This window comes from Salvia hispanica, chromosome 5 (assembly GCF_023119035.1).
Source record: "Salvia hispanica cultivar TCC Black 2014 chromosome 5, UniMelb_Shisp_WGS_1.0, whole genome shotgun sequence".
Lineage (NCBI taxonomy): Eukaryota > Viridiplantae > Streptophyta > Magnoliopsida > Lamiales > Lamiaceae > Salvia > Salvia hispanica.
This window is the reverse complement of record NC_062969.1, coordinates 26,762,313-26,787,238: the sequence shown is the minus strand read 5'-3', so window position 1 is coordinate 26,787,238 and position 24,926 is coordinate 26,762,313. Positions and strand designations below refer to the sequence as shown.

Here is a 24,926-nt window from a genome sequence, read left to right as displayed (position 1 = left end):
TTTTAATATTAAATTAATGTTGTAGTGACTAATTGTATTTGTGTTTTATTAAAGACGTGAGTAGATATTTTATTGATAAAGAACTTTAATAGTGTTCGTTAAAATCAACAGGTAATGTAGAGTATAAATAAGTTTTTCAAAATTTATGGTGATTCCTCTTTTGTTCAATTCTTTTATGATAGTATTTTCTCCTATGATTTAACATTGTAATATTATAATTTGTGATTAATTGTTTCATACTCCTATTATTGATCTATATTTATTATATACATATTTCATATAATGATATTGTTTCTAATTTTATTTAATAAATTTATAACCTAAATTATATTTTTAAAAAATATTTTACTCCGTGCTATGCACGGGTGTAATACTAGTTATGCATTAAAATTTGAGTCATCCTTAATTGGTCTATTTAAAAGACGGAGAGAATATTCCTGAAAATTTATTACTTATTTTTATTTCATCATTTTTAACATTTTTGACCATACATTCCCCTTAATTCATTCACACTCATATTTTATTACTCCATAAAACTAATTCTTCATCCGTCCCAATTAAGTTGAGACATAACTTTTGAGCATATAGATTAAGAATTGTATTGAAAAGTATGAGAGAGAAATAAAATAAGAAAGATAAATAGAGATTAAAGTAGATAGTGGAATAATATAAGAGTGATTGGATGTTTTATTTTTTTGTTAAAAAATAAAATAAGTCAACTTAGTTCAGACATCTCAAAAACGAATACAACTCTAACTTAGTTGGGACGGAAGAAGTATATAAAAGTAGGACATGTCCACTAACTTTTTCAATGAACTTGTTATTCATTTTTTAAAACCTGTATACCATTAAATGATGAAAATTATTAAGGAATGAGGGAGTACATTCAAAACGATTAAATTTAGGCCTTTGGAACGTGTAAATTCCATGTATATGACACGGTCTGCGTAATCATTTTTTTTTTGGGCACAACAACTATTGATTTTTGTCTCATGCCATGATATAATTTAATTTATATTAGTGAGACCAATGTGCTCGGTTATGCCATATAGAGAATGCGTAAAAAGTACTTATAAATAAGTATACATTTACAAGATAGAGTTTATTTTTGCGATGAAATGACAAACATTTTCAATTAATATTATCCATCACACATTTTTTCATTCAAATAAATTGACTTCCTAGACGTGATAAAATCCTAAAAGCAGTAAAAGCATGCTGAGTGGAACTGTGACATATATATACTAGTATGTAAATGGCACGAGTATTCGACAATCTTTTTATATCTCAAACTTCATCCTTTGTTCATTTTAACTTAACTAACACTTAACAGAATATAATTTGGTTATGTCACATAGCTAATGCGTAAGAAGTATCAATAGTCATATGCAAGATAGAATTTGATTATTTTTTCAATAAAAAGAACAAACATTTTTCAACTAATCTTATCTGTAATCTATTTTTCCAATAAAAAGAACAAACATTTTTCAACTAATCTTATCTGTAATCTATTTTTTCAATCAAACAAATCGATTTCAATTTAGACATGTGATACACTTTAAAAAGCATAAAAAACGTGCTAAGTTGAAACTATTGCATATACTAGCATGTCCTTATTCCCAATCATCATCAGTCTATTGAGATAAGACACTGAGAGAATATAAACCATGTAAACTTCTTCATAAACATATGATCACCATAAACACCCAAATAAATGGCCCAAGGGATCGATTCATCAGCTGTTTATCAACAATACGATCGCATCGAAATGCTCAAAGCTTTCGACGACACAAAAGCCGGCGTCAAAGGCCTCTGCGATTCGGGTTTGTTCCAGCTCCCACAAATCTTCGTGAGGCCACCGGAGGAGCTGGCTGCGGAGCTGAAACACAAAAAGGGTCAAGTCCAAGTTCCGGTGATCAATCTGCGCGGCATCGACGGTTGCGGTAGGCGAAGGGAGATTGTTGAACAAGTGAGAAGCGCTGCTGAAACATGGGGGTTTTTCCAAGTGGTGAGCCACGGGATTCCTCAATCTGTTTGCGATGGAATGATCGATGGGGTGCGCCGTTTCCACGAGCAGGATGTGGATGAGAAGAAGAGGTATTATACTCGGGATACAACCAAAAGTGTGAGATATCAAAGCAGCTATGATCTCTTCATGTCCAAAACTGCAACCTGGAAAGATACCTTGACCATTTCGTGTGATTCAAGCTTTGATCGTGATGAACTGCCCTCTGTTTGCAGGTTTAATTTTTTTGAAGCATATGCTTTATAGTACTACTAATTTAATTTTATTTGCAAAATACTCTGTTTCGATAGCTAAATATATGGGGACAGAGGACAGTGCTATAATGTTACAGACCAAACAGGAGAACTTATTCAAATGTTTACTAATGACAGAGATTCGTCAGTGGAGTACTCAAAACATGTGGAAAGTTTGGGGAATATTCTGCTGGGGCTATTATCTGAGGCACTGGGACTAAACACTGATTTTCTGGGGAAGATGGAATGTTCGAAGGGGCATCGTCTCCATTGCCACTACTATCCGGCATGCCCTGAGCCTCAACTTGCAATCGGAACTTGCAAGCATTCGGATGCTGGATTCCTCACAATTCTTCTACAAAACCAACTTGTTTGCGGCCTCCAGGTTCTGTGTGAAGGCCAATGGATCGACATTCAACCGGTTGAAGGAGCTTTAGTCGTCAACATCGGTGATCTTCTTCAGGTAAGGAAATGCTTCAAAGATTGTGATTCGTGACTTCAAATTCAATATTTTAGTAATTTGATGTTGTTTTTGATGGAGCAGTTGGTGTCGAATGGGAAATTAAGAAGCAATGAGCATAGAGCAATAGCAAATCGGATGGGACCAAGAATTTCTGTGGCATGTTTTTTCTCAGGGCCCATAGATAACACAAGTAAGATTTATGGGCCAATTGAGGAGCTGATAACAAAACAAAATCCTGCAGTTTACAAAGCTGTTGCGATGGGTGATTATTTAATGAATTTCCTGACTACTGGAATGGATGATTATCGTGCTCTTGATTATTACAAGAATAGTTAGTAAAATTATATACTCCCTACACGTAATTCAGTCATCTTTTTTATTACAAGAATAGTTAGTAAACTTATTCACTTTTATTGTATTATCTCTCTCTATTTAGAGCATCCACAATGGATGCCCGATCGCGCGCATTGAGGAACGCTACAACGAGGTGAAACCGAAGTGGGCGTTCAAGCGGACCAAGGTTCAGCTGCGCAAGTGTTGGGATCGGATCAAGCTCCACGTCAACAACTTTTGCTATATCTACAACAGGAACTCGAGGGACGAGAAAGAGCTAGCGGTGAGAGCATGGAGGATGTCCTCAACAAGTCGTTGTCCGAGTACCAACAACAGTTCGGGCGGTTCAAGCTGTACAATGTTTGGCTGATCTTGAAGGACAAGGAGAAGTTCAACGGAGTGATACCGGTTGGATCCTCGGCTCCGAAGCGGACGAAGAACACCGTCGCCTGGCGATTACACGAGCAAGCGGCCCATCTCCCCGTGGATCTGAACGCTGAGCCGGAAGGGAGTTCCGGCACGCCTACGTCTACTTTTAGACGTCCCATTGGTACCAAGGTTGCCAAAGCCCAGGCCAAAGGGAAGGCGAAGGCGGGCGCGTCGGATCAGCGGCCCCCCGCAGGCTGCGCCTGCTCCATCTGTTCAGCTCATGGACAGGGCGATCGAAGAGTTCGGAGGTTATCGCGAGGTGGTTGAGTATAGGTTTATACTTGACGCCCAAAACAGCCTTCGTGAAGAAACCGATCCGGAAGCCCGACAGAGGACTAAGAATATGATCAAGAATTTGGCGCAGAGGTTGAATTTGGATGACTAGTTTGGTTTTTTCTTTTTTTTAGTATTTTAGTTTTAAGTAATGTAGTTTTTTTTTTTTTATTGCATTTGTGGTGTTTGAAATAATATATTTTGATAATTTATAGTAATTAAAAACAAATTAAAAAAGTAATGATTTAAAATTGAAATGAAAAGTGGATAAGAGATAGGGCATGCACTAGAGCTCCACTATTGCAAAAAGATAGGGCATGCTAACGTGGCAACCACTAGGGCTCTCAATAGGGCTTCCACTAGGGCATCCATTGTGGATGCCCTTAACACTATATGTTTGGTACGGTAGATAATCATTTTGGGATGGTTCATCCCTATTCCCTAGATAAGTCATCTACTTTACTAAAAATGCCTATATCGAAAAGAAATGTCTAATACCATGGAATGATGAAAGTACATTATAATTTTACATAAAAAAATTAATTTTTTATATTTAGGAATATTTGAAGTTCAAAGTATGTGAGTATAAAATTATTTCTATTCTAGTGGCTAAATTGGATGAAGTTCAAAGTATTTATCAGAAAATTTGAAAAACACGTGAATATATTAATTTTAGCACTTGCCAAAAACTATGGAAAAAATTGGTCACTTTGTAGAACAGATTGCGACTTTCCAATTATTTTCGACCTTTAATTGAACGGATTGACGAACACATGTGTTGACTACTTTACTTTGATTATTTCAATTGAGATATGACATATTTGGATCAATTCTAAAATAATTTCATTATTTTGATGAAGTTATAGTAGTTTAAATCCATCTAATATTAAATACTAGATTTTACAGTAAAATTGAAGCTATTATGTATTTCGTTTGATTTTTAATATACCATTAGAAATGGTCTAATTGTGATAGACATATTAAAGAATCACCCGTCGATCTTGGATCAATTAATCCTGATATTGATTATTTCAAAATAATTGGATTTAATATATCACCGATGTATAAAATCAGTTTCCATGATTGATAATCGAGAATACAATTAAAGGGAATTTATATGGACTATAAAACCCATGTACCTAAGTAAAGGTTTGTTTACATAATTAATGTAAGCAAAGAATTATAAATTTATCGGATTCGTGTTGATGGATTCAAGATCAAAAGTTGGGTGGGCCGTATGTGATAGGCACCTAAAAGTATTCAAAGAGTTGGACATAGTTAGTAGTTAGTACCTTCAGTAGCTGCGTCGAAGCAGCCTTATCCGACGACAGAAAATAAATTTTATTTATCATGTACTCCTAGTATGTATCAACTTAAAAAATAAAAATTGATTTCAAAGTGATAATATTTCAACAATTTATAAATAATTCAAAATAAATCATGATTAATATGTATTTCAATTTTATTTCACTTCCTTAATTTGAAAAACTGTCGATGGTTGTTGCTATTGTAGTGCAACTACATCTCAGTCATCCGTCTCATAAAAATATGTGCACTTTCTATTTTCGTCCGCCTCACAAAAACATGTGCATTACATTTTTAAAAATTTATATTAATTTAATAATGTAAGTCCCACTATCAACTAACATTACTTTAACTATCATTCACCTCATCTCTCTTACTTTATCATACAACTAGTATTATCACCCGTGCTATGCACGGGACATAAACTTTCAAACAATGAAGAAAAATTCTAAGATAAGTGGAATAAAATAAAAGGAGGATAAAGAGAATATAATGATGATTATAGTTAAAAATATGTGTTAATTAAAATAAATATTCATAATGTTATAAATAATTAAAAATAGAGGGAACATCATTTTTGGTCCATGAACTTTGTCAAAGTACTATCATTTTAGGTTCGTAAACTTTGAAAATATCATTTGAGGTCCATCAACTATGGAGTAATATCATTTGAAGTACTTTTTTACTATTTCCAAGTTTTTTTGGAAAAAAATACCCTCAATATTTTTAAGGGTATATATTTTTAATAAACTTATGATATACTCATATTTTTTATAAATATCTTTACTATATATTTTTGATGAATTTTCTAAATATAATTTGACCTTCAATATTATCACCTAATTTTGTGACATGCAAGAAATAATCCTTATTTAATTTTTTTATTATTAAAGAAGTTCTATATTCAATTTTAAAATTCTTTAATATAAATAATTGAAGAAGCAATTTAACTCGCATGTCACAAAATTAAGTGATAATATTGAAGGTCAAATTATATTTAGAAAAATCATCAAAAATATATTGTAAAGATATTTATAAAAAATATGAGTATATGATAAGTTTATTAAAAATATATACCCTTTAAGGTATTGAGGGTATTTTCGTCCAGAAAAACTTGGAAATAGTAAAAAAGTACTTCAAATGATATTATCCCATAGTTGATGGACCTCAAATGATATTTTCAAAGTTCACGGACCTAAAATGATACTTTGGCAAAGTTCGTGGACTAAAAAAAAGTTTCCTCTTAAAAATATTATGAACAATAACAAAAGAGGAAATGTACTTCTCTCATCCTACTCTAAAAGAAACATTTCATATTCGGCAAACGATTTTATATAGTTTTAATTTCTGATATGAGTGGAATAAAATTAAATAAAATAAATGAAAAAAAAATGTGACTAAAGAGTATGAGTTAAGTATAATAATATACACATAAAAGATGTGACTAAGGATCAAAGAGATAAAAAAACATATACTTTGAATAAATAAATAGTTTAACAATTTTACATGTCATACGGTGAATATCAAAATCTTGTCACCAAAATAAATAATTTTAAATAATCGTATTTCATTGAACCATGATATACTTAGAAAAATATATATAACACAATTAAATAATATTACATTTCTTCGGTATATATGATATTCCCCCTGGAATCCCGGTTGGGATAAACTAATAAAAAATGCCTACAAAGTAAATAAAAAATGTTAAAAGTGGGTCCCAACATCCATAACAATATTTATTTATTACACTCAATTAAAAATGGATCTCAACATCCACCACAATATATATTTATTATACACTCATACATTTTTTTAAAACATGTGCCCGACTCAACCGAAACTCCTAAAGCGAGACGGAGGGAATATATATTTTTAATTAATGCCCTACATGACACCATATTATCATATGTTCATCTCAATATATTTATTTTTAAAATATAAATTAATAATATTAAACTTATATTGTCATAACTTTCATATGTCAAATATTAGATTAAGCCGACATGAGCAGATGGATGCCCAAGTAAAAGTTTTTTCACAATTAATAAATTTGCTTTTACCCATACTAAATTCAATACATGATACTATTCATAAATATAATATTCTGAGAAGCATCAAAAAAGAAATACTCCCTCTATCCATTAAAATAGAAATATTTTTCTTTTTAGATTGTCCCATTAAAAACAAACATTTCCTAAAATAAAAATAATTTTATCTCTACTTTTCTCCCTCTTACTTTATATTCTTTTACACTCTCTCTCATTTACTTACAAAACAACACTATAGAAAATCTTGTGCCAAAAGCAAATGTTTTATATTTATTGAAACGGAGATCCAAAGTGATAGAGTATATAACACTATCCAAGTAGAATAAATCCAAATCAACTCAATTATAACTATACATACTAATTTTAGGAGATTTCTTTATTAAATTATTGTGTGCCAGATTTAAATTGCACATAATAACTTAATCTTATTAGTGTATAATTAATTATGCATTTTTTCTAGGCTCGACTATTGAAAATGTATAAAATTTAATTTGAAGTAGAAATAATAAAACTTAAATTCGATAAAAAAAAGTTACAGATTTTATGCTGTCATTACTTTTATCTTCCATAGAGAAAAATTTCAAAAAAAGATTCCACTTAAATATATGAAGTACCTGCTATATATTTTTCCTCTTCATTGGAATAACTCTATACTACTACTATAACATAATCCAAACAATTTATAAGCCCAAATATTTGCTCAAGTTCAGAGAATTCCCCACCCGCTTATTCTTCCGCCCAAGCAGCAGACAAAACCACCGCATGCTCTCTACTTGGTCACCAAATATTTATCTGAAATTGAAATTTTTTTAACAATAGACATTCTTCATCGTTTACTTTCCAAGTTGTCCTCATATTACCATTTCATCGGTCGAAAATGCACAAGATTGTAGTGTGGGCTAAAACACTACATCTCGTTGTTTTGATTTTATCAATATTCCCCAAAAAAACCAAATTGGAGACTTTTTTTTATGAACCATTTTTTGTTCTTTTACATCGCCTTTTGAGAGCTTTTATTTTACACCAACACGGCAATACCGACATTTGTCAATTTTGTCAAACAAGATATCATAATTTAATAGTACTACTGTTTTTTTTTTAAATGTTGTATGAGTTTTTTCTATTCCTTGCCACTTTTGCCATTTTTTTTCCTTAGTGTTTTTATTGTTTATGTCTGTTTGATTACATGGAGTACTGCTACACAGCAATGGTTGTGCTGCTGTTGGGTCTTCGGTTATTGCATTCCTTTCTTCTCTCTTCTTCATTGATGTTATTCTTTATCATTCCGGAAGACAATTATAGATAAGGTCTTAGTGCATACTATAAGGTTCTAAAATGCCTTCATTGATATGTTCATGAGTTGAGGCTCACCAACATTTATATCAATAGCTATAAAATGAGTACATCCACTTCTTAATGTGATATGATTTGGTTTAAGCAAATATCTTACATGTATATCTTCTCTTCTTCCTCTGTTTTTATCTCTTTTGGCCCACTTCTATTTTTTTGCAATTTAATAATTAATTTATGACGTACTGCTTGCATTCTGTATTATGCGTTGATGGATTCCTCTCTTCTCAACTTATTCCTTTCACCTTCCTTTCTGCAAAAGGTAAAATGTCATTCTAAGATAGGAGCAGTAGAGTTTATGAGAGTAATTGTTAAACGACTATTCAGATAGAAATTTTGTGACTAAACTGATGAAAATTGAAAGGCGATGAATGCTGTGAATAAGAACATGTTTACTAAACATGTAAAATTGAGAGAGAAACTGAATTAGATTGTGAAATTATGTTATTAGAAATTCCTCAGTTTCATATTTATAGACTCTTAAAACTTCTCTAGTAAACCATTTTACATGATGGATAATAGCTTTTATCTTATTTACTTATTTATATGCAAAATTGTTCATCATATTTCGATATTAAAATCAGTTTTTTATTTGATAAATTTAAAAATTGATACGACCGCCTCTGATATGTAATATGCCAACTCAATCTTGATGTGACCGCATCTTTTATGACATATATCACAACTCAAAAATTTTATCTCATTTCCCCGAGAAGACACAAAGATTTCTCACTGTAAAAGTTTCTAAACTTTTCTATGCAAAATTTATTAGGAAGACGCAAAATAGAGAAAAATAAATAAATTATTGTACCTGCTGACAACAAACAGATACGAGGTAACAAAAAAGAAGAATAAAGATTACAACATTAGCAGAATTGAGAAAAGAAGCATAAAAACTAAAAATCATGGAGTACAAAAGTAAATGAAGTTCATATATTTTGAAAAACTTAACATTAAGAAAAATATTAATTGTCCATAACAAAACAAAAAGTGAGATATTAAAGGCATCTTAAAAAAAAATTAAAAAAAATCATAGCTCCCGCATAAACATATGTCAAGTGTCAAGATAACAAAGAAATCATAATGCCAGTGAGTAAAAAATAAAAGTAAAAGTAAAAGTTAACAACAAATAAGTTTTACTATGTAATTGAAAACCCCAAAAGCTGCACAAACCCCACCGTACAAATCAATGATACTATTGCCCTACTCCTCATACCTCCAATCTGAAATGAAAACCAGATTATTGTGTCTGAAATCAAGAATTATTATCAAATGCACCAGATTTGAGCAATGATGATTGCTAAAAACACCAAATATTGATAAAGTCAAATAGTATAGCTACAAAAGCATATCAAATACAATCACGAAACACAAAACACATTTGCGCACAATCATATATAAAATGCATACCTTGTGGGAAGATTGTCAGCGTAAGTCGTAACTTATGAGAATCTTAGCTTACTGCCGCCTTCCGAAGCTAGACCAGCATGCATCTCCACTGTCATAGCATCGACAACACACGTGAGGGGGCGTGTTAAATTCTCTCAAATTCTCTCAATTCTGTCCCACATCGACTTGGTGATGATCCAATCTAATCTATATAAGTGTGGATAACCCTACCCCTTATGAGGCCTTTTAAGGGGTGAGTGGCCCATTTCTAATACAGGGAGCTCCTTATTTTCTCTCTTGTCCTGTACAGAAAACACAGACTCCACAGCACTGCCACTACGTGCTCCGTCGTTGCCCCTCACACCTTCAGCATCTTCTTCACCATCTCTAGAAGCTTCAAAATAATTGACAAAAGAAAACCTTGTTTATGGGAGTAATAAACATGTCGGAATCTCATGTAAGTGAAAGCTTTTCGTGGAATATTTTTTTAATGAATGATCAAATAACATTGAAGATCAAATATCAAGATTCATTATCTAATATATCCAGAGATGTAATGAGTCAGATACAGAAAATTAAACTGTGAATTAAACTTGTGTTAACTATAGATCTAATGGCACAACCAATGAGCATCCTTGCAATATATCAGGTTGAAAGCTATGAAGTAGCCATAGCAAAGTGGTATTATTCATGATATCAAGCTCTATTCATAAACAAATGAGATATGAATACAACTAAGTTCTTCAACAAAAAGATTCCTGAGTTAGTGATTGGTGAGTATCAACATCTAAAGCCGCCACACGATCTGCCAGCATGCAGCCTCTGGACGGAGAAAGTAAGGAGAGCGGAGGAGGCGAGATCTCGAGGCAGATGAACTGCAGCGGCGGTAACCCGGAGACTGACGGCGGATAATTTTTGAGGGAGAGGAGAGAAGGTTTGATTTTAAGTGTTCATTTTCATGAATAATGGTAGTACAAAACTTTTCTTGTAAGGTTTTTCAATTCAATTTTTGGGAAAATCATACACAGAGCATGAAGAGAGAGAGTTGTTCTGTGACCGCCAGGTTTTTCAATTCATTTTTCAAGATGCTGAATAGTTTTCTTGTAACTAATGGACTCTTGTTTCCCACTCAAACTACATCTAGGGCATTTTTGTTAATTTCTCCACAAGTGACATGTTATATATTGATAGATTCTCTTTTTTCTCTTTTACTTTACTAATTTTATCTTAATTTCCTTGTCATACCCATTGCACCTATTTTTATGGGACGGAGGGAGTATATACTACTCCCTTCATCCACCTAGAGTTGTCAACTGGGTCGGACTGACCGCCCCAGCTCAGCCAAGGCCCAAGCCCATCAGTGAAACGAAGCGGGCCTAAACTAGGCTCATTGGTTGAGGTGGGCTCCAATTCAGGCATTTTGTAAACACAGGCGCGGCCCAGGACCAGGACCAGCCCAAGCCCAAGCCCATTCGAGGCACACCTTATATAATTATTTTTTTTAAAGTAATTAGATAATTAACCACTAATAGTAATATATTTCTCTATTTATTGGATATCCCCGAATGGACTCAAACACTAATAGTCTAATATCCACACAAGTTTTCAACCAAATCATAAATGCAACATTCAATCGAAATTACATCTAATTTTTTATTATATTTTTTATCCAATGTGTAAAAAACATGATTATGAAATTTATCTCTATCTAGTATTATGTATTCAAACCTCAATATTTGATGAATCTATAGAATTTTTTAAATTTATTAACTAGTTCATATACTTCTAGTTTTAAAGAATTTCTAGTTTTAAAGAATATGAAAATTGTATTAATGTAAAGTTGGTAAATGAACTTAAATATTATTTAAGTTTATAATTAGTTAAACTAGAATTTGCATAATATTGAATATTATGTCTATAATCCGATGCTACTAAGATTTATGTAGCTTACTCGTGTCCATTTTCGTTTTATTTTCTCATAGAAAAAAGACCATCAAATTACCTAGAATGCTAGAACTCATATGTAGCAATACAGTTCATAATAACAATATTTGGATATGTTAAATCAATCAGAACCAATAATGTCTAAATGATGATATATGAATCGAATTCGGGTCCTATGAAAGGTAGTGTCCCTCTTAGGACTAATGTACACGAGAAACCTACATGACGGGCAAAGAAGGTGACCGTGGAAGGTGGCCACCTTCCCGGCACGAGAAACCTCTGACATGATGGACAGAGAAGGTGACCGTAGGAGAACACCATCTCTACGACACAAGATGTTCAGATATGGCTAAGTACAGGAAAAATGGGTTGCAGCCCAATGTGAATATTTTTAGTAAGCTCAGATCTTTTCAATAAAACCCCGAGTATTACTGTGATAATGACTTGACAATATTTTCAAATGTATATGTGTATCTTTCGGCACGTGTTCACTGAGTACTTTCATACTCAGCCTTGTATATATTTCTAAATATGCAAGTTAAGCGGTGATGACGAAGGGAGGTGTTGAGCAGAGATGGCGAATGTGTTTCGGTAGTATAATGATCGGATGAATCGTGTCTCCATACACGATGTCATTCTCTCTGTACCCTTCCGCTGCAATGTAAAAGTTGAGCTTATGTTCTTTTGTATCACACACTCTGATATATTTTCCAAGTTATCCCAATTTAACTTCGTTCATTCCAGTTTTGTTGAGATCCCCCTTTTTTCCCTACTTCTTTAATCCTCCCCTAGTCACGATAAATCGAGTTTGCTATCCTTAGCAAAGTGCGGTCGTGACACAACACCATGGCTGATTTTTTCGAAACTTTTCCAAATCTTTCTCCAATTCTTTAACTATAAACTAACTAAGAAAATGTAGGAGAAACTGATTTTAAAAGCTTTAAAGAAGTTTTAACTAAACAAGAACATAACAAACATTAGAACGAAACAACAAGCTAGAAACTGAAAATAAACAAGAGCTAAAATTTAAAACACATTAAATACACAAACACTTAGAGAAAGAACTACTTGAAACAAGCTTTTAAAACAAGACCAACAACAATAACTAAGAAAATGGTGCAAAAAAACTTAAGTTAAGAATAAGCAACTAGAGAAAAAAATACTACTACTTCCGTCCCATAAAAATTGAGACAAAACTTTTGGGCACGGAGGTTAAGAATTTATATTAAATAAATAGGATAGATGAAAAAAGTAGGAAAGATAAGAGAGAGTAAAGTAAATGATGGAATAAAAAAAGAGTGATTAGATGTTTTGTCTTTTGTTAGAAAAGGAAATGACTCAACTTTATTGAGACGGACTAAAAATGAATACGACTCAAATTTTTTGGGACGGAGGGAGTACTACTAAATTACTACTACTTCAACCCATGATGAACAAAAGATCTTGGCAGCCTGAGTTTGAAATATCTCTTCTTAAGGAAGAGAGAAAAGTTTTTCAAGAGAGAGAATTAACTAAACTAAACTAAAGCTAAAGTGATAAGTGGTTCTTGGAAAGTTAAAGTATTTTCAATACATATATCTAATAAAAGATATTTTCCCTTTTATTTACTCCTTAAGGGCAGAAATGGGCATGTGTAGCAAGTGGGAGATATCCTTAATAAGTGCGTGGAAATAAATGGCTTTAATCTTTTTCCCGACAAGTTCGAACTGGGAAGTTCAACGGGTGGTTTTCTTTGCCTTCTTCCTCCAATTTTTTCCATTTCTTCTCATTTTGTCCTCTTTCCTGCATGTTTTCCTTTTCATATCTTCTTTAAGCATCCTTCAATCCTAATGCTTCTTTCCTTACCAAAAGCATCTTTTCATGCAAATATTTAACATATGATTCAAATAGTGATCAACTCCGAATAACGAAAACTAGCCTATCAAAGAGAAAGAAATTTTCTTAAAAAGAAATTTTCTATTTTTAAGAAACAGATAAAAAATAAAGAGTTTCTACGTTTAGAAGTTTGAGGGAGTATATCATGTATCAACTTTAAAATTCGATACATATGATATATTAATACCAACATTCTCCTACAACATTTCATTACTTAATTCTTATATTTTAAAAAATGATTTAAGTTCACAATTCAATTTAATTGCGGTATAATTTTATTTTGTTTTAATTTTGATTCTTTACTTTCTGAAATTTGAAGTCTTTAAAGTTCTTAATTCTTTACATATAATATATATATACATAAAGTATTTGGTTTTTGCTTCTATGCATTAAATACATTCATGGATGAAATAAACAAATATATGAAATAGTAAAATATTATATGCATGGACTTTAATAATATGAAAAGGCTTGTTTGGAAGTAATGCTGAATATCTGATGATGATTCAAAACAGTACACTCTGCCATATACATGAATTATTCGAAGTTTCAAGTGCGTTTGGTGGCTAAAACCTTGACACCATTTTTGAAGTTGAGGACTATCCCAAACTGAAATTCCAAGGGACTCTCCATCTGTGGGGAATGACGGAATACGTAATGTCTATAAAGATGAATAAGGGCGAGTTTGATTTCTTGCAACGCAAATTTCTTGCCTATGCACGCTCGAGGCCCTATTCCGAACGGAACCAACGAGTAAGGATGCCTTTTCTTCTCCTCTTCCCCCTCTGGATCAAACCTTTCCGGTCTAAACTCGTCCGGATCTGGAAAGTTTATCGGATCTTTAGCCACAACTCCGGTCCCCATCCACACCCATGTACCCTGTTCAATGTTCACATATAATAACACAAGTTATCACAAGTTAAGAGATTTGTGTATAAGTATTTTATATAGTAGTACTACTACTACTTATGTTTTGAGATTTTCTTGACAAGTTCAAATTCACAATTATAGTACTGTTTTATTACTAATTAATTATTCAATTAAATAATGTATAATTAGGGGACATATACTTGTTTTATTTTTTAAAATAAGATGTAATGTACCTTTGGAATATGATAGCCTCCAACTCTAACATCTTCAAGTGCTTCTCTTGCAACTAAAGGAGAGACGAAGTACATTCTCATAGCTTCCTTAATCACCTGTACTCAGAATCGTGATGAGGTGAGAATCAAAAATCATAAAATTAGTTAACTGGTTATATATATAGATTGTGAATTGCCTGGTCAAGAAATGGGAATTGATTTTGCAGATGATCGGCATTAGGAAGGCGATCACGAGGGCCGAATGCATCTATTTCATCAACCAGCTTCTTCTCAACGTGTGGATGGGCTGCAACAAGGTGAACCACCGCAGAGATGGTAAACGAGGTAGTTGTGGAGCCAGCCAGCAACTGCTCGTACGTGAGGGCGGTAATATAGTCGGGCGTGAGCACATTCCTCACGGCCTTCTCTGACTCGGCCGCGTTGAGCAAGAGCGAGATGATGTCTCTGGCGCCTCGGTTTTTCTCTTTTTTATACTTGTCGACGATGTGGTCCAGCCGAGTGGTGATGCTCTGGTTTGTCCGCTCCAGCTTCCAGTCCATGGTGCCCGGGATTCTCTTGAGAATCTCGCGGCATGGGTTTTGGAGGAAGGGGAGGAGGAGGCCGAGTATGTTGGAGACGGAGCCGGTTAGGTCCATCTTCAGCTGCGTTGTGGCGTAGATGTGTTCCTTGATGAATTCTTCTGCCTCGTTGTTGTTGTTGTTGTTGTTTCTTTCAGTTGATTTTGGTTTGGAGAGGCCGAAATCCATTCCGAATGAGGTTTTTCCGATTACATCGGTGGTGATGTTGAGGGTTAAATCGGAAAATGTGAATGATTTGGAGTCGAGATTTTGAGTGGCTGTTTGGATGGTATCCTGCATTGTGGGGATCATTGCAGCAAGCCGCGATGGCTGGAAGAATGATAGCACTGTGTTTCGCATCATCGACCATCTTGGTTCCCTGAATAGAATGAGACAGGAAATGTGTCGTTCAGAATGAGACAGACATGAATTAATGTGTCCAATAGTAGAGGTAGTGTACCTAGTCATGAATAAGCCTTTGAGATGAACAGGTGATGCAGCTAAAGGAGAGGGAATGCTTCTATGGGAGAAACTTTTGAATTTGGTTATACCAACTTCCCTGCAAAGCTCTGCAGATGCCACTATTACTAGAGGCTGTCTGCCCATATGAAACCTACACATATAAAGTTGGTCACTAGGATTTTAATACTGGGAATCAAACGTATATAGTACTAGTACATAGCTAAAATAAAAATGAATAATGAGAGATAAATAATTTGAGAATGAGTCAAAATAATTGAAGATTTTTTTAAATATGAAAATATAACTCTAAAATCATATTTATAGAGTTAAAGATTTAATTTTATGATTTAGCATACCATTTGATTAGTTTGGACCAATCAGTACTCCTGTCGTTTGATCACCAATCACAACATACTCTTTTTTGCTTTTGTTTTAATGGTAATAAATAAATACTAGACTATAGGAGTAAATTGTCTTACTATTATGATTAAATGGGAAACTCTCCTCTTCCCCCTAAACAAACATCAACAAATATTTTTTCCTATTCTAATATGAATAATTGATCAAAATATTAATTGAGTAAAGAAAAAAAGGAACCTGAAAATAGGACCATAGCGGTTGGCAAGAACAGAGAAGACATCAGGGCCATGTTTAGCCATCAAAGGAATGTGTCCAACTAAAGGCATCGTTGGAGGCCCTGGAATTTTTCTTACACTCCAATATGGTTCGTAAAAATACCATAAAAAACCTCCCAACACTCCTAATATTGTGAATATTGTTGATGATAATAAAGGTGCCTTAACAAATATATCACTCAAATGCCCTAAAATTGCTCCCAGAACTTCCATCTTCTCAGAGAGAGAGAGATACTCAGAGAGAGAGTTGTTTAATTTTCCACTGGTGCTATTATGCTGCAATCAATAATTTAAAGAGCACAATGCAAGTGTGATTATTTTAATGGCTTGGATAATGACAAACTAAGATGCCAGAAATTACATCAATTTAATAATGTACTTATGTGTTAATTACAACCTGGGGGTTATACAATTTATTATATGCAAATTATAATCAGTTTTGGACTTATTTGATAAGGAATCCGGATGAATATATTCGACTTCACTTAATTCACTATTTTAAAGTATTATTTTGGATTTGCTGTCGAGGTTCTACTAATTATATTTAGACTTGATTGGTTAAGACCGGAGATGAATATGATCTGCCGTTGAATCTCATGAAGTTCCAAACCGGAAAAACAATGCATCGGCCCGAGAAAAGTAATGCTCCAAGATGGCTTAAATTTAGGAGAACCTCGACAGTAAATAGATATAAAAGAGAATCATTCAATACACTCTTTTCCAACTCAGGCTCAAGTCCAACACAGTGTTCACTTTCTTTGTTGTGGAAGTTTTAGATATAAATCTGATTGAGGGTAGGCATGGGTCCCCAAGAAAAGAAAATTACATCCCTTTGTTCAGTTTCCGTGTTTTGAGTATGGCTAGAGTACATTTGACTTTTTCCAGCAATAAATAATGCTCAGTAAATTCATGAATTACCCAAAATGCCTCCATAAATTCTCAAATTGATTTGGAGTGAAACTGAAATTGGGAGGGGCTAAGGTGGTATTTCATTTCCATTTTTTGCTCCAACTTTCGATGCAGAAATTAAAACCTACTCCATCCAAAGAAATGGTTTCTACATATCCCTCAAGGGAATAGTGCGGGCCATGAATGAAGCTCGGGCTCTTCAGAATTTAATCTTGAACAATGAACGTTGGCTCAAACCAAGAAATGAGGCTATTTCTTGGTATATCCAAGAAAGTGAACACTCCTGGGCTCGTTCGGTTACGCCTATTTGGAAATGCAAGATTTATCTCTTAACTTAAATAAATATGGGTGGTCCCACACACCTCTGAGTCATTATTGTTGTTTCTTATTTGGAGAGATGAAATGCAAGATTGCGTGCTGTCAGACGATAATATCCTCATCACTCTTACTTAATTCCACAAACTACCCCACTACCCCTCCAACTACACCTGATTAGAGTTATCTCTGTCCGTATTCACTACTACATTACTATTCATTTTATCCTCCACATCTACAAACGGCTGTGAAATACTAGGCATGACACCATTGCGATTCCTAACACCATGATTTGCACTAATCTCAACCTCAATTTTGCAAATCACAAATCACTGCCGCTGTGTAATTATGAAAGCTCCAATTTTTCCGCTATGTACTGCTCAATTAGTTTATGTATCAGAATCATGGAGCTTCCATATTCTATTTGGCTATGCTCTGTCGTGTTCTCCCTCACCTTGTTCCTCCTCCCCTATGCCAAGTTATGCCACCACCTCGCCTCCGCCTCCATCACCACCACCGCCGTCGCCACCAACACCACCCCCCTCTCCGTATCCGACTCCGGCCTTGACAAATCCCCTAATCTCAACCTCAAATCTAACAAGATGAAGTATAACCACCACCATTGGTGGCAATTCCACTGTATCCCCCGCCCAGCCACGTCACTAAGGGTGAGCAAAAAAACCGAAAACCGAATATCCGAACCGAATCAATCCGAAATTTTGAAATTCGGTTCGATTTTTTCGGTTCAGTTCGGTTTTAAAAATACAAAAATTTCAGTTTTTTGGTTCGGGCGAAAAAAATAACCAAAAAACCGAATTATATTTTAAATATAATATTATATATATTTATTCTATTAATTTAATATATTATATCATATTTTATATAATATGTATTATATATATTCTATTAATTTTATATTATATATATTTATATTCTATTAGTATTTATAAAATAAATTAAATTATACTCCCTCTGTCCCATTAAAAATGCAACGTTTTTCTTTTTTGGTTGTCCCATTAAAAATGAAACGTTTCCTAAAATGGAAACAACTCTATCTCTACTTTTTCATCTCTCTTACTTTACTCTCTCTTCATTTACTCACAAAACAACATTACATAAAATCCCATGCCGATTTTCAAATGTTGCATTTTAAGTGGGACGGAGGGAGTATATATTAATATATACTATTTTTTTCGGTTTTTCAGTTTTGTTTGGTTTTTGAAGTTTCATTTTTGGTTTTTCAGTTTTTTGGTTCGGTTCGGTTTGGATTTTGAACTAAATTCGGTTTTTCGAGTTTGGTTATTATTTCAGACAAAAGTCAAAGAGCACAGTGCGGGCCGGGGTCATTTTCGAGGGCCATGCTTGTTCAGTTGTTGAACACCGAACCGTTATTAATGCACTGATTTGACCCCATTTCTGGCCAATTAGTCAACACCGAACACGCCCTAGTGTATATTGTAATCTTTATAACTTATAAGTTGTAACTTGTTGCCTCGTTGAAATTTGTATCAATAAAATTATAATTGTCATCCTTATTGTTTGAATTTAATTTATGCAAATTTTGTAGACAATTAAATATTTGAATGACAAAATAAAAATTTTACAAACCACCGAAGCGGTCTGGAACCGCCGCCTGAACCGGCGGTTTCGGGCCATGAACCAGAACCGCCAAATACCAATCCATGCCGGTTCAGGTTCAATAATTTCATGAATCGTGAGCAGCCGATTGCGAACTGGAACTAGCGGTTTCTGAACCATGTGCCTCTCTAAATAGCCATATGCAAGATAGAATTTGATTTTTTTTTTCCAATAAAAAGAACAAGCATTTTTCAACTAATCTTACCTGTAATCCATTTGTCCAATCAAACAATTCGATTTCAACTTAAACATGTGATATACTTCTAAAAGCATAAAAAACGTGCTAAGTTGAACTATTGCATATAACATGTCCCTATTCGTAATCACCTTCAATCTTGTGTGATAAGACTGAGAGAACATAAACCACTACAAAAAAATGCTAGATAGTGACGGAAATTAGTGACGGCGGCTGCTAGCTCAATAATTAGTGACGAAAAAAGCTTCAGTCACTGACTCACTAACTAACAGTGACAGATTATTCCATCACCAAAGAGAAGCAGTCATCTATGTTTTCTATCATTTGGTGAGATTAATGGATTTAGTGACGGAAAATTTGTCACTAATATTTTTTAATGACAAGTTTTTTAATGACGGACCCGCCAAACTTACTATGTCATTAAAACCTTGTCACTAAAAAATACTAGTGACGGATTTGTTCGTCACCTAAGCTATTAATCCACCAAATGACAGAAAACATAGATGACTGCTTCGCTTTAGTGAGGGAATAATCTGTCACTACCGGTGACTGACGCTTTTTTCATCACGTATTGTTGAGCTAGCAGCCGCCGTCACTAATTTCCATCACTATCTAGCGTTTTTTGTAGTGAACAATGTAAACTTCTTCATAAATATGCAGTTCATACTACTACTAAGTACTAACATATGATCACAAAAATTAGCCTTTTTGATCGACTCTAAAATACCCAAACAAATGGCACAAGGGATAGATTCATCATATGTTTATCAACAATACGATCGCATAGTAATGCTCAAAGCTTTTGTCGACACAAAGCGTCAAAGGCCTCTGTGATTCGGGTTTGTTCCAACTCCCACAAATCTTCGTGAGGCCACCGGAGGAGCTGGCTGCGGAGCTGAAACCCAAATAGGTTCACCTCTAAGTTCCGGTGATTGATCTGAGCGGCAGGCGTAGGGAGATTGTTTAGCAAGTGAGAAGCGCTGCTGAAACATGGGGATTCCTCAATCTGTTTGCGATGGAATGATCGATGGCGTGCGCCATTTCCACGAGATGGATGTCGATGAGAAGAAGAGGTATTATAGTCGGGATACAACCAAAAGGGTGAGATATCATAGCAGTTATGATCTCTTCATGTCCAAAAATGCTACCTAGAAAGATACCTTGACCATTTCGTGTGATTCAAACTCAGATCGTGATGAACTGCCCTTCCCCTCTGTTTGCAGGTTTGATTTGTTTTTGTGTTAAGGGTGTTTCCCTTAACAAGCACCAGCGACGAGTTTCGCTCGGCGGTGTAGATAAATTTTCGGCGGCCAATAGACTCGGCGGAAAATGGCGGAGTTTTTCGTGTGCGGGAGTCGCTCCCGTCGGCAGATAACTCGGCGGCTGATAAAATACTCCAGCGTCCAATTAGGATTGGAGGAGGGAATCCAAAATTAGGATTGGAAAACACACGTTTATCTTTGGGGAGAAATAATAATTCATTAATTGATTGAATAAAATGATAACAATCTCTCCTTTTTATTATACTCTAATACTACTACCGTAACTTATTGAACAAGAAATACCTAAACAAATATAGAAAAGATATGGTAAATCAAAATATAACTAAATAATTGGGAGATAGGTTCGTATCAACTCCCCCACGGTTGAAATCCACCATGTCCTCAAGGTGGGAATCATAAAACCACGAAGAGAGTTGAAAGTAGAAGCTTTGGCGTGGTATCCCCTCCTCGATCAAATGCCCACCGAATAGTTGTGCGTCTCCCTTCATCATTTCCACCCAAAATCACCAATAAAGACCCGTGTTGGGTATAAGATATGACGAACACCCCCGCCATATTGTTGTCGTGACAGTTCAACGCTAAAATGAAAAGTTTTGCCACACCTCCATGAGTGCTCAAACACGGCGTGTCATTTCCCGGAGGAATCAACCTTGCATCGGCATCGAGCAACGGTAACGGAGGACTAGACGGATCCCAACGACTAGGCGGACACAGTGTTCGCTGATCATAATCCGAATATCCTCGCGATGCACGGCGAGGCGGTGGTTCCCAACAAGAGGGTTGCCGTGACTGTGGTGGATCGTAGGGCCGGAAACTCAATAGTGGTCGGTTATCGGGAGGATCCCAACAGGTGGGGCGGTGGGTTTGGACATATCCCATGTGGTGAGGCGGCGTTGGCTGGTGACTCGTCGGCGTGCGATGGTTATGTTTTGCACGGTAATTGTGTGGCAGCTGATCATAAGTTGGAAAACCTTGTGAATCGTGGCTATCCGAAAGGTTCCAGCTGGTTGTACACCGTGGTTGGACCAACTGGTAGGGACGAAACGATTGCGCAGGCTGAGGGAGGTCGTATTGACGACGACGATAGTTGACGTAGTCGTATGGCATGATGGTGGTCTGACTTCGATGCGGCGCGCGGGAATCCTTCCCGACGGGTGTTGCAAAAGTAGAGTTGTCATTGGCAACCAAAGCAGTTGCTGTGCGCGGAATGTTCTCCGTCGGGCAGCGGTATAGCTTCGGTTCGCGATGGTGGGAGGCTAAGATCACGATGAAAGAACCAGCTGTTATGGGTGTTTCCCTTAACAAGCACCAGCGGCGAGTTTCGCTCGGTGGTGTAGATAAATTTCCAGCGGCCAATAGGCTCGGTGGACGATGGCGGAGTTTCTGTGTGCGGGAGTCGCTCCCGTCTGGCAGATAACTCGGCGGCTGATAGAATACTCTGGCTTCCAATTAGGATCGGCGGATGGAATCCAAAATCAGGATTGAAAAACACGCGTTTATCATTAAGGAGAAATAATAATTCATTGATTGATTGAATAAAATGATAACAATCTCTTTTATTTTTAATTGTAACATCCCGAGTCTTTCTTACCTTTTTAGTTGATCTTGAAAAGACGTTAAATGAGTATCCGAATTGTTATTTTTATTTTTTGTTTAATCTTCATTCTTTTTTGAAAAATTAAAGGAGTATTAGATGTTTGCAATTGATCGAGAGGAGTCGTAATTTATGTTTAGGACTTAGCATGCCACTAAAGTACTAATTGTAAATTTTATGTAATGAATTTAAATTCGGGAAATAAAGCATAATAGAAATAAAAGAATTTATTTCTTGTGGGCCTATATTAAAAAGAAAAATTACATCATTTTGGAGCCCATTGATGGACAACCCAAATAACTAAAAAAATTCTTGGAGCCCAAATCACTTCATATTTGTCGTTGCTTACTGCTCCTCCACCACCTGCTTGATTCTGCTCCTCCACCTCCTGCTCAGATTCTGCCTCATGACATCCACGGTATACTCATTCCCATCACTCACAAACTGTAAACCTTTAGCAAATTGAGAGAGAAAGCCTAGAGGGAAAGAGGTAGAAGAAACTGATGTCTTTTGTTTCAATCTCATACAAGCCAAGGAAATTTCCTTGTCACAAGTTCATAGCTCAAGCTACTCAATTCCATTCTAGTTTCAAACATACGCAACAATTTGTTAATAGAAATGATTCTGCCAAGTCCAAGGAACTACTCCTTTCGGCCTACAATTTGCACCCCAAATTCAAAGTTCGGTTGAAAGGTATACTCCCTCTCAATTTCAAGTCTCAATCAGCAATTCATACATAGCATATCATCATCCACCACTCCCGCACAAGTAATTTAATCAATCAATCAAACTCCAACAATTGAACACCCATCACAGAGTAATTGAAAACTGAAAACGAAAGAACATAGCTTTGTAAAAGAACTTATCTTTCGGGGTTGTTTTGAATGGCTCGGGGGCTGCTGGATACCGACGAGGTTGTTTCGAGCTTAGTCGGGGCTGCTGGATATCGATCCAGGGCTATCCGAACAGCAAGCATACGGCGGAGGGGAGTGTAGAGGCGGCGCATCAGAACAGCAGCGGCGTTGCTCTCCCAGCGGAGAAATTTCGGAATAAGGTGTTAAATTCGCTGACCTTTCATAATTAGGGATTCAATTTGCTGACCTTTCGTAATTAGGGATCGAGGCATGCGTATTCTTCGGAATAAGGGATTTCTGATGCTTTATCTTATTTAAGTTCTTTTTAAATATTATTTCCCTCTAAACATTTACAATTGCCTAAATTACCCCCTTCAAACTTTTACCTAAATTCAATAAAAAAAAAACATCAGTGTCGTGTTCCTCTAAATAGGATTTGCCCAACTGTTTTTTTTCTTCGTTTCCATATAACCTTTCCACAAGCATGCATCCACATATATGCAAACTGAAGCTATGTGTTTATTTGGTCCACCAGGGATAGAAATCTACGCCTGTTGATCACTTTATCAAATAGGTGGGTTTATTCTTCTCCATATATTTTGCCTCAACTACAATTCCTTAATCACTTTAACTAATAATTGTGTTCAATCAATCACTTTTAACTAACAAGCTATGCTATTAAGTGAAAAAGTGGCTAGTTTTTAATCATATGCAATCAAGAAACATTTATTTACTTATGAGTATTTTTTTCTAAGAAATCCAAAAACAAACATGTTCATATAGAAGAGCAACTGCCAAAATTCTTCTTCCACGATTTCTTCCAAAAAATCAATGAATTCAAAAAATCATAGTTTCACAAAATACTTCAAAAAAATCATAGTTTCACAAAGTACTTTCTCAAAATTATAGTTTCACAAAATACTTCCACAAAAGCATAGATCATCCATGAACATGTTCTTCAAAAGCATAATTCTTCAACATACATGATCACTAAATTGGCTTCCTTGGAGTGAGCTTCTTCTTCGCACATATTTTTACTGTATTTTCTTCTAGGTCTGTGCTTTCCACTGTTAGAGTTTGTATACTAGAAATCACCTTTCGAGTGATTGAATACTGTTAAAACTCTCATTTTATTTTCCAAATGAATAAACAGATTATTTTTGTCATAATGTTGTTATATTTTACATTTAATGGATGTTTATTGCATATTTAAATGTATAAGCAATTTAACAAAGTCTAAGTCTTTGTTTTAGTAGACCGGTTGTGGGCGTCGTCCACTTTAAGGTAACACGGTCAGTTCTAAACAAAGAAAAAGAATTATTTCACAACCTAGATAGGCTTAGACTACCTATCGTGAAAGGTTGCAATGTCAGTCCGATTATTTCTAAGCCTTACTGAAATAAGATGACGTTGGTGTGGTATAGCACTGAATGGATCTAACAGCGAGACAGTCTTTATGCTATCTACTGAAAGACGAGGTCTCGTAAATTATTTCTCAATCAATGTACGTTAGCATTGAGCATACGGTATTGATTATGCACTACTTTGACTTACCAAATGGTGCGGGTTTTTCGCAACCCAATAAGCCTGGTATATTGGGTAGTGGTGATTAATATCTAGCGGTGCTAGGATTGCTATTATGTTGAATCGTGCGCGAGGTGAGTCTCGTTTGATAACATCCTCAAGAGAAGCTTGAAATAAGGTTTTAT

The 24,926-nt window shown here is 35.1% G+C and overlaps 2 protein-coding genes and 1 pseudogene across 2 annotated transcripts; 2 read left to right on the top strand and 1 right to left on the bottom strand.

Annotated features, from left to right (window-relative positions):
• The first annotated feature begins 1,662 nt into the window (after positions 1 to 1,662).
• On the top strand, positions 1,663 to 3,129 carry LOC125187673 (1-aminocyclopropane-1-carboxylate oxidase homolog 1-like). The gene is made up of 3 exons (XM_048084298.1): positions 1,663 to 2,241; positions 2,398 to 2,722; positions 2,804 to 3,129. The coding sequence occupies exons 1-3, from the start codon at positions 1,715 to 1,717 to the stop codon at positions 3,056 to 3,058; spliced, it is 1,107 nt and encodes a 368-aa protein (XP_047940255.1). The 5' UTR covers positions 1,663 to 1,714; the 3' UTR covers positions 3,059 to 3,129.
• Positions 3,130 to 14,090: 10,961 nt separating this feature from the next.
• Positions 14,091 to 16,678, bottom strand: LOC125187650 (cytochrome P450 711A1-like). Its single transcript, XM_048084278.1, has 5 exons — positions 16,391 to 16,678; positions 15,792 to 15,944; positions 14,951 to 15,710; positions 14,775 to 14,870; positions 14,091 to 14,550 (listed from the first exon to the last, which is right to left on the bottom strand). The coding sequence occupies exons 1-5, from the start codon at positions 16,639 to 16,641 to the stop codon at positions 14,221 to 14,223; spliced, it is 1,590 nt and encodes a 529-aa protein (XP_047940235.1). The 5' UTR covers positions 16,642 to 16,678; the 3' UTR covers positions 14,091 to 14,220.
• Positions 16,679 to 20,221: 3,543 nt separating this feature from the next.
• Positions 20,222 to 24,926, top strand: part of LOC125190996 — a 21,455-nt pseudogene continuing 16,750 nt past the window's right edge.